This window comes from Aplysia californica, unplaced genomic scaffold, assembly GCF_000002075.1.
Source record: "Aplysia californica isolate F4 #8 unplaced genomic scaffold, AplCal3.0 scaffold00121, whole genome shotgun sequence".
NCBI lineage: Eukaryota > Metazoa > Mollusca > Gastropoda > Aplysiida > Aplysiidae > Aplysia > Aplysia californica.
The window spans coordinates 1396245-1407202 of NW_004797391.1; the positions used below are offsets into that span (position 1 = coordinate 1396245).

At 41.1% G+C, this 10958-nt stretch overlaps 1 protein-coding gene across 12 annotated transcripts in view; it reads right to left on the reverse strand.

Annotated features, from left to right (window-relative positions):
* The window catches only part of LOC101857018, a 42009-nt gene extending 31173 nt beyond the window's left edge, over window positions 1–10836 (reverse strand). For 2 of the 12 annotated variants that reach the window (XM_013081224.2, XM_005096115.3), the window contains exons 1-7: window positions 10333–10667; window positions 8221–8379; window positions 7854–8000; window positions 6376–7289; window positions 3260–3372; window positions 1986–2096; window positions 895–1028 (exon numbers count right to left, since the gene is read on the reverse strand). In XM_013081224.2, the coding sequence (XP_012936678.1) occupies window positions 895–1028; window positions 1986–2096; window positions 3260–3372; window positions 6376–7054 (1037 nt within the window). In that variant the 5' untranslated portion in view covers window positions 7055–7289; window positions 7854–8000; window positions 8221–8379; window positions 10333–10667. Of the gene's footprint in view, window positions 1–894; window positions 1029–1985; window positions 2097–3259; window positions 3373–4735; window positions 4891–6375; window positions 7290–7853; window positions 8001–8220; window positions 8380–10332; window positions 10671–10697 lie in introns of those variants that run through there. The other 10 variants (XM_013081225.2, XM_013081222.2, XM_013081221.2 and 7 more) reach the window with 10 other exon arrangements.
* Window positions 10837–10958: the final 122 nt, after the last annotated feature.

Consider the following 10958-nt stretch of genomic DNA (forward strand, 5'->3'; position numbering starts at 1 on the left):
TTTATGAGGTCAGACGTATGTGAAATCTTCAGGCTGAGAGTCATTGTCGGCCTCACCCGAGGGGTTCTACTTTGCCCAGACTACTACTCACAAACATAAGCCTAAGTTGGGCCCTTGAAAACTTTCGGGTTTCTCCAGAAGGGACAAAGTTATTTTAAGACTTTGCCATCACTTGGCGCAATACAGCATCGGTGAGAAATTATCCGTTACGGTCACCAGGCACATTTACGCGCCAGGCCCGAGAAGTCTGTTGCAGTCACTCTCCTGGCTGGGTGACCAGACGGGGTATTTTGTACTCCTGGCTGGGTGACCACATGGGGTATTTTGTACTGCTGGCTGGGTGACCACATGGGGTATTTTGTACTGCTGGCTGTGTGACCAGATGGGGTATTTTGTACTGCTGGCTGTGTGACTGCAAAGCGTTAACAAAATTACGTTATTATTATTCGACATATCTCCCCAACACATAGATACCTCCTGCAGGGAGACGAAAAAACATTTTGTGTCGTGTGCGAAGCTGACCTCACCCACTGGCATGTCCTTACAGAATATTCAGACTTTGGAGAGACCTGAAAGAAATATTTTAAATGCAGTAATTTGGAAAATTAATTCTCCATCATCGATCCTCGTAAAATTCTCTACTTTGTGAAAACTATTGGTACTTTTTTTCAAATGTATAAAACGACAGATTAAACCATTGAATTTTTACCATAAATCTATAACTTCAACACGAAGTAAAACTAGGGCTGTGCTGTGAGGTAACATGAAAACAGCCATCTTGAGTCCTGTGCCCTCATATATATCATGACCGTATGCCGTTGCCAGAGCCGTGTAAAACTCTTGCGAAACTGAACACAAACTCACCCATGGAAACGGAAGAACAAACAAACTCACAAGAAATCTTGGGGCAGAAGTCCGTTGTCCAGCTTGTCACGGTACTCCTCCGCCTGCTGCTCCAGCACCGTCCTGACCCGGCCCACCGGCATCTCCTTGGAGCTGGCACATCTCTTCAGGTGACCTTTACGACCCTGTTTAGAGCAGTTTTAGTAAGTGTTTTACAGCACTTGCAACACAATGTAAGTGCAAATATAAGTGCAAATATAAGTGCCGAAAATTAGAAGTGTTACAAGAGAGTAACGAACAAAATAAAGAAGGAGGGAAGATAAAGACGATAGCCATTTGATAGGAAAGAAGAAGCAAACCACACCAGAGCACCCGCCAACCACCCTGTCAAGACATACAGTCTTTGTTAGCAGGGATGCCACTGCCACTTTATACGAAAATATCTGAAAATTTACAAAGTTGCATTTGCAAACAAAAAGACAGTCCATAGACACAAAGTAAGGTGGCATCAAACAGAAAACATACACTGAGAAAAACAACCTTTCTTCTTCCTTCGCTTTTGGCTGTTTTGTTTAAGCAGAGGTTTTTATGGTGCTCGCAACTGCATAAGGTCATATGAGCGCCAAGGGGTGGATGTCAACAGAGAATTCCAAACGGGGAATCAGGTCTACTCTGCTCACCTCTCTAGCCGAAACGGTATAAAGTCTGCTTTGCCTATCAAGGCACCCTGGAAATAGCAGCTCACAAGAGAGTGACAAATATACTAAAGAAGTAGAGGAAAAAATGACGATAGTAGAGATGAGGAAAGAAAAAGCAGCAGTCCCTCTTAATGTTGTTCCGGCACAGTATGAGCATGACATTGATAAATCTGCCCATTTACAATTCTACTGTGAATAAGAACATGTTAGTATCCCCCTTTTGGAAATGGCCTAAAGATATTTCAGTCAGTAGCACTGCCCTTGGGGGGTGGGGGGGGGGCTGTTGGTGTGCAGTGGGGGGTCTATTCATTACCTACAACCCGTGCGCCAACCGACTGGGGGGTGGGGGTGGGGGGGTGCGCACCGTGGGGTCAGCAACTGACCTACATGTTATGACCCTGTTGCCCTCTACAGCCACTCAGGCCATACAAGCAGGCCACTCACCTTCTCGGACTTGAACCTCTGACCACACAAAGGACACGGCAGGACCGCATCCCGGGCAGCTTCCAGGTGCTCCTGGAGCTCTGAAGCTTCAGGGGCTCCGTCGTCAGTTCCCTACAACACCAAGTTACAAAGTCAGTACAGTGCAAAACCATGTTAAAAAGTCAGTATTGTACAAAACCACGTTAAAGAAAAGTCAGTTCTCTACAAAACCAAGTTAAAAAGTCAGTTCCCTTCAAAACTACGTTTAAAAAGTCAGTTCTCTACAAAACTACGTTAAAAAGTCAGTTCCCTACAAAACTACGTTTAAAAAGTCAGTTCTCTACAAAACTACGTTAAAAAGTCAGTTCCCTACAAAACTACGTTAAAAAGTCAGTTCCCTACAAAACTACGTTTAAAAAGTCAGTTCTCTACAGAACCAAGTTATAAAGTCAGTACAGTACAAAATCACGTTAAAATTTTACCGCGGCTTCAGCATTCTAAACTGGGGCGGTACTTGAGGGTTTTTCATTATATGAGCCTGTGGTACTGCAAGCGTTGAGGCCAAAAGATGGGGAAACAACCACAGTTTTATTTCTCTCTCAGACCAGCGATTTCAATGTCAGAGGAAGGAAAATGCGCATTCCCGAAAAAAACAACAACCCTGAATTGTAAGCATGAAGGATAGTTCACATCAAATCAAATATTAATAGAATATTGGGCACACAAACTGAAATAATGAAATAGGAAAAGCATCGAGTAATTCTTTTTTCAGGAAAGCGCATTTTCTTTCCCCTGACGTGAAAATCACATAACGGATTTTGTAAGAGGCAAAAATGATAGGGACAGAAGGACCAAATAGAAAGCGAAACTTCATGATTCTTTTTATTCAGTGATATAATAAGACCATCCTGTTTTTAAAATAAGGTTTAGTTAGTGATGCAACAGAAATTCTATAAGAAAACCCTTTTTTAAAAAAATAAGTAGAATTATTTTAAAAACCTAAGTGATTTATAAAAACCTTGAGTCAAAATGGACACACCCCAATAAAACAACACTTACAACTGCCGCAAAAGGCAGAGAACAAAAATTACTTTACTTTTATCCGCCACTTATACCCTTTTAGGTGTCGCGGGAAGAAAGAGACGTACGTTTCTCTGTTGCCAGCCGGAGAGCTTCTTGAGTCAGGGGGATGCCGTGGGTGGTTAATGTTTCCCTGACTCCATCTATCCAGGTCTTTCTCGGTCGCCCTCTAGCGAGCACAAAAATAAAAAAATAAAAGAGACGGAAAAACTCACTTTCTCCGCGCACTTGGTCATGTGATCCAGCTGTAGTTGGGAGCTCAAGAGAGTAAGATCCCTGCGGCAAAGCTTGCACTGGACTCTATCTGCATCGGGAACTTGTGCAGCTGCTGGTGAGACAGACAGTATGCGTAAGGTCGTTATGAAACCAGGGCGCTCGCCAAAATAATGAAAATGAAGAAAACCGTTGGGTAATTTTAATTGAATTTTTCTTTACTAAAAAAAAATAAATTCAGGGGGGGGGGGGGGAGGAGGGGTTAATACCTTTTATTTTATGTCTATTTAAAAACAAATTTTTTAAGTGGATCTTACTGAGGAATTTGATCAAAGGCACAAAAAAGATAAGTTTCCAGTTTCCAAGCACACTCAAGCTTTAGAAAGCACCAAACGTTTGCTGCCATTTTCTCGTTTATCTTACTTCTGACAACAGGCGACCCCCATCTCCTCCAAATGCAAATATCTCAACTTCTATTCAAGATAAATGGATATTTTTTTCAAAGCAAGACAAATAAACAAGCTGTACTGTAAGGTGATATCAATAACTCTAACTTTAAATGCTCACAAACTGATGTGTCGGTAGCCTAGAGGTTAGCTAGGCTACCGGACTCGTAATCGTGAGATTGCGGGTTCGGGGGTTCGAGCCTAAGCTTGGTCCGACGTCGTGTCCTTGGGAAAGACACTTTACTGACTGATCATGTATGGACCTGCCCGATATTCAAGGAGGTAAGAGTATTACTCAGACAACTAGTAATTTCATGGGTCTCAACCCAGAATTAAAAAAAGGAGGAACTTTCCGCGTGATCGCGTCAGAAAACCATTTTCGTGAGACACCCATTGTTATTATCATGGGTCTCAACTCAGAATTCTAAAAAAGGAGGAACTTTCCGGGTGATCGCCACAGATGCCCATTTTGGCGAGACACCCATTATTAGTCTACTGTTGAACCCAAAAATGCTGAAATAAAAACCATCAATTTATCAAAGCAAGGTTATTTCACACCAATTTGAGGGTTTGGGAGATAATTTCAAGTAAGAGTCACGTACTAAATATTTACAATCTTGATTACGTACAGAAAGAGGTGGCGCCTGGGGTCTTGTGCGACTTATTTATATTTTCCCTTCATCATATTTGCCTGTATATATAAACTATATAAAAAGAAATATTGTTTTGAGCCTAGAACCAGAATATCGACTGTCATGATTCATATCATATATATATAAAAAAGGCCTATATATACATATATATATAATAAACGTGAAAGACAAAAATTAATGCTCAAACTCAAAGTAGAGTAGAATAGCCCAAGTAGACCTATTCAGTGTGAGAGGTGTAAGAACTGTGGGAGGGCAAGATGCAGTGATACTGAAAATCTGCGAATCTTGAACAGAAAGCTAAAATATAGAGATCTAATTTACTGTCACCAATCCAATGAAACGCGAACACTTAGGCCCCTAAGTTCCATAACACGCTTACAAGTTATGACGGTTCCCGATTTCACACAAGGCCTGCACCAACGCACACTTTACTTTCCAGAGAGCTGTAGATCAGGTAGTAATCAAAATTCTAAACATTAAACATTTGCTTTCAGTTTCAGTTTCAGTTTGTCCTCTGGTGTTGTGTCCAGCCCTCCCCCTATCCCCGAGGGCGTCTTTAAAAAAAATTACTAATCTCCCCCATTCCAGAGTCCTATACTTCGAATTGCTCAGAACGCACGCAGGTTCATTGACCGGTCACAATGGCGTTTGTATAACTTTCTTTTCGTTTTTTTTTTCCCGGCGCAGTCTAGCCGTACTTAGATCTAGGTTTGGCCCTATAAGTACACAGGTCTCATTAGATCTAGATCTAGTAATTATTCAGGTTCAAATACATGCAAGTCAGTAAGGCACCTTTTGGTTTTGTCTGAAATACAAATACTTTAGGCATTGCAAACTAAAAATTTCATTTAAATTCAGCCATCAATATTAAGTACGGCTAGCCTGACAGTCTAGCCGTCCTTAAGTACGGCGAGCCTGGCTGTCTACCCGTACTTAAGTACCTAGACTTCCAGTCTAGCCGTACTTATTTAAGACCCTATAAACAATAGAAAACAGGATGTTTAAAATACATGCACTGTCATTAAGGCACCTGGTTTCGTCTCAAATACAAATACTTTAGGTACTGCAAACTAAAAAGTTATATTTACAATTCAGTAGGCCTATTTTTTTTAATGGTCAGTCTAGTCATATATTAAGAATAAGTACGGCTAGCCCAGCTGTCTAGTCAACCTAGCCTCCTCCTTCTTTTTTTTTTTTTTGGTGTTACCCCCACAAGTGACAGCACAGTGACAAATATTGACTTATTTTCAAGGCGACACCACGTTTGTAATGCCGAACCTGCATGTTACAATACATGTTGCGTCATCAGACAATTACTGACAAACTTCTGGGTGGTAACGAAAGCAAAAGTAGATCTTGATTTTCCAGTCGAGCCTCGGTGACACAATTCCGCTTGCCGCCAAAACCGCCAGTTCACGTGAAACGTACTCTCACTCAGAGGAGAATTAATATCACAATCGTGACCAGCAGAAATGAACTTAAAGATGTTATTGGATTTGGTCTTCAAATATTCGAGATCTTTTATGTATTTTCCCGGGTCTCTGCGATTTAAAAAAAATTCCCGGGGCCTGGCAGTCACCCTGCTCCCAACAACTCTCTTTCTGATTGGCCCGCTGTCGCGGTAGCGGAGTTTAGCGGAGGAAATGGCGGTAGCGGAAATCCGCTAAATAGTGGACTATTGCAACCCATGTATTAATTATACTGTTTAACCCTAGAATGCTGAAATAAAAACCATCAATTTATCAAAGCAAGGTTATTTCATACCAGTTTGAGGGTTTGGAAGATAATTTCAAGTAAAAGAGTCACTTGCCAAATATTTACAATCTAGATTATGCACAGAAAGTGGTGGCGCGTTACTGGGAGGTGCCCCTCCCAGCAGCGGAGTTTAGCAGAGGAGATGGCGGTCACAGAAATCCGCTAAGTAGTGGAATATTGAGACCCACGGAATTTAGGGTATAAACTCAAAGATACAAAGCAACAACAACAATAACAACAAAGAGGGGAGGTTTTGATGCTGACCTGATGTCTTGCTGAAGTTTGACCTCAAGCATGTGACGCAATGCTGACCTGATGTCTTGCTGAAGTTTGACCTCAAGCATGTGACGCAATGCTGACCTGATGTCTTGCTGAAGTTTGACCTCAAGCATGTGACGCAATGCTGTTCAAAGGAGTTGACAGCAACTAAAGCGTGGCATACGAGACACCTCTTCGTCGGCACGTTTGAACCAGGATCCTCCCGTTTGGCACTGAGCCCCGGCGGCCTGGCCACATTGCGGCTCTCTGAGGCAGCTAAATCTTCATTGTGTAGACTTCTGATCTCTCGACCTGCACTAGATGTCCCCGCCACTACCTCTGACTTGGCCCTCAAGTTTGTGGGATTCTCAGCGCAAATAAACACGACACAGTCGTCATCTGTTTTAATGGTTCCGCAGCTGGATGTGGATGTCTCGCCTGTAGACGTCTCTTTTCGTAGTTTCAGTTTCGATCTTCCGATAACTGGTTTTACGTCATCCTTGAAATCTTTGGAATCATCCTGATCACACAAGTCATTGAGAGTTTTTGCCTCTTTTAGAATCGGTCTTCGAAGCTTTTTTGCCTTCTCTGCTAATTTCTGGGCTCGACACTTTGCACTAGGTTCAAAGATAGCTTTCTTAGGGTCTCTCTTATTTTGTGAAGAAGAATCCAAAGGGCTGGACATTTTAACGCTTTGAAAAGCGAAAAAAAAAAAAAAATCAAACCTGCTTTAATTACAATGTACACTTTTTTTTCTCACGTTCTGTTTTTGTCACCACATGAAATGGCTGTTACGAATCTACCAGTTCACATTCACTTTAAAAAAGACAAAACAAAATGAACAAATCCAGTAAAAATCTGTTTACAGAAAAAAACCACCTTAAAAAGCCAGACAAAATCGATGAACAGTCCTCCTCATTCTGAGGACAAAAGAAACAGCAAAAAGGGTCACAACCAAAGAAATATACCTCACTTTCATCAGAGAAGCATGAGTTCAGACAATAGATTTTCTTTATATCCAAAAGCCTACCCTAGATTTAAAAAAAATAAAAAAATAGAGGTTTCATATTTGCCTGGGTTACAATTACGCTACCACTGAGCATCTTGGCATGGGCCTGTAAAGCATTTTGTACTGGTCTAACAGTAATTTACTGCCTCAGTACTTATTTCTGGAAAAACAAGATAAATCGAACTGGAATAAAATGTTTTCCTACTTGTTATCAGATATATATATATATATATATATATATATATATATATATATATATATATATATATATATATATAAAGAACAACTAGTACCGAAAAACATGCCCTAAACAACAACAAAATTATAGAAGAGTGGGGGAAATCTTCATCATGAGACTAAACGCAGCAAAATTTAAGCTGCCCATTTCTTTCAAGATAAGTAGTGTACAGCAATTCTTACTCTACGACGAGAGTTACTTTGCCAGCAAAACGTAATATGAAACAGAAATACTGACCAGTTCTTGCGGGGCGGCTCAGACAGCCCTGACCTGTCAAGCAAGATGGCTTTGAGTTCAAACACCTGCTTAGCTTTTTCATCCTCCATTCTCTCTTCTTCTTTTTTCTTTTCTTGCAGTGCAGGCATGTCTTTCATTGCTTTATAACTGTAAAATAAAAAAACAAAACAAAAATCACGAAAGAATCAATAAACCCCCCCCCCCCCCCCCCCACCTTCTCCCAAACCCCTGAACAAAACTCTTTGGAACAATCGGGAACAGGGATGAATCCTACAAAACCCTGTTAGGCCCCGACACTTAAAGAACCTGCCTCTTACATTATGTTGATAGGGAATAAAATATTTACAACAAACAAATGCATACTCACTACAGGGGAACACAGAAGGCAACAGTGAAAGCGACCATTCCTGCAAAAATGTAATGTCTGACACGCAGTGCCTTGGTTCCTTTCAGGTAGTCCTTGCGTTTGATTTCCTTCATCAGAACCATGATGCTACCTGCCTGGTTGTCACTTCCCAGCTGTTATCTAGGATTAAGGGTACAGGAAAACAGATACTAAATGAAGATGAATATGAAATACAGTGCGACAGGGATAGCTCCAATTTTCGTCAGGACTGACCTCGGTAGCTGAGGGATATCTTTCAAAGAGAAAGAAAAAAAAAGGGACTGCAGGCACAGTTCGACAAATGCGTGATTACGAGTCTTCTGTGTTCGACTGATTATCCGTCTTATACCGTAATTATCCGCTTTTCCACCACACAACAGGTTACGGGTAACTTGCATTTCATTTTGATGAGAAAGACAGAAAGACTATTTCAGAGACCAGTCATGTTCCAGAGTATTAAAACTAACCCCTTTTCCACTCAAGTTTCTGGAATTGATTCTTAATACGAAAGAGCTTTATTTCATTACACACCCCTGCACTGTTAAAATATGATACTGACGGTACAGCAGGGCAAAGTTACATTAGTAAGTTTAATAAGGACAGTACAAATCAGACAGTCGTTAGATGGCGGAGTAAAAATATTATGTTCATGATGATATACAGGCATTCCTTTTCATACATTTGCAAAAGGAAGGATTTCCGCAGAGGGCTGGCCGACCAACAACACACAAAAGAGGAAATATTTTGAGCGGGGAATCCCACTAACCCTAACTCTTGTAAAGTTTGCTCTGTGAACCTTGTCACGGTAAGTGCTGGCCCTCTGCGGAACTCCTCCCTCACAAAACCTGGCGGAAGCAGGGTAACGGTGGCTGCGGTTATATCAGGAGGCTATTTGTCAATATTTGATTAATTATACAATATATTATGTGACATGGTTTGACTGGCTGTAGTTTTACTCTTTAACACAGAGAAACACAGAGCATAAAGTTATAGTACTTAAGCTTTTCAGTGGCAAGATGGTCAGGACAATTCACTGCCCAAAAAAGATTTAAAAGATTCGATCTGACAATTTTGGCCATGGAAGTGGTGGTATTCTCACCCCGGGTGAGAATAACCCATGTCTCGCCCCGGAAATTACCCTCGAGGGATCAGGGCTGTGTGCTGATGCTCCACAGCATCATGTTCGTGTCCAAATAGTCGCAGTCAGGGTTGTCAGTTTGGAGCCAAATCCCAGAAATTGGGCTCTTTTGGATCGTGTCCCGTCCGGAGAATTTCATTAGGCTCTTTTTCTCTTTTTTGGCTCTAAACTCCAAAAGTTCAAGAAGAAAGGAAAGAAGAGGAAAGAAAAAAAGAACAAGAAAGAATAAGAAAAAAAAAAATGAAAGTGAAGAAAAGAAGAGCTTGCTTTTAATAATTAAACTAATTAACACGATTTAACGCCCTCGCCCATTTGGTCTGAATCATTTAGATCTACAACCCTTCTACCGTCGTGAAAGAGCATTTGTTGTGTCGTTACCTTTGTAGGCCTACACGCTCTCTGTTTCTTAAACCTTAATTTATAGGGTGCAGGCAGAGAGTTGAGAGTCCGGCCATCGTAAAGTGTGTTTAAAACAACTAATGACTAATGGTCCGGCCGGCGATCGGTCCCACATCCCGCTCATGTAGTAGCGTCGGTAGTCAGCCTTTTTTTTTTACTGGAGAGGCGAAACATGTTTTTACATTATTATTACTTGTTCCCAACCACATGCGGTAAACCACCAAAGGCCTAGGTGATTTTATCTGTCTGCGAGAGGGGGGAGTCCTCGCCTCATGCCCACACCGGAGTGGGAGCTATTCTCACCAGGGGAGGGGGGGGAGGGTTGAGAATAGCGAGTCATGAGTTATTCTCACCCGAGAATATCTAGACATGGGTTATTAAAGGTGGCCTTTGACCATAAATGTCTTTTGAGTTACTAAGACTAAGACCTATAGCTTAGATCTCTATTGACATTGAATTCATATATATATATATAATATAGATCTAGATTCTAGATTAGATCTCTACTAACTAATCTAGGAATCTAGGAGTCTAGGCTACACAAAACACTTACTTACCAAGTTTGCTTTAAATAGCTTGACCTAGAATAGATCTGCTACTTGATCAATCACAGATAAGACAAAAAGGCTAAGCCTTGTAGTAACCTCGTTAGAAAGAAAGAAAATTATTGAAACAGAAAGTAAGTCGAGTAGGCTGCTATGCTCCAGCCAGATTTCAATTTCGGTGACCTGTACTGAAGGCCTCTTGAGACGACTTCCGTCTCTGCTCTCTGTTTTGATTCGAGCCTCAAGGCTTTGGTGATCTAAAAACAACAACAACAAAAACACTCGCTAAAAGCTGTTCGTTTGTAGCATTAGATCCAGGTCTAGTGAAGCAGTTATTGTTTCTTGGGAACTCATGGTCATAGCACTAACTTGCTTACCATGGCACCAGTCCCAGTCTTGAATTCTGTTGATCTCTTCGAATTTTGTTCGTACCATCCTTCACTTTCAGGAAAAGCCAGGCAAGGCAAGGCAGGCCAACTCCTGGCCAAGTCGTAACTTTCGAAACTCACGGGGGAAAAGACTTACCCGGTGTAATAAAAAAATCTATTTCGCAGAAAAAAACTTCCACGCAACAATTTCACTGTAATGCATACTTCACTCTAATATATATATATATATATATATATATATATATATAT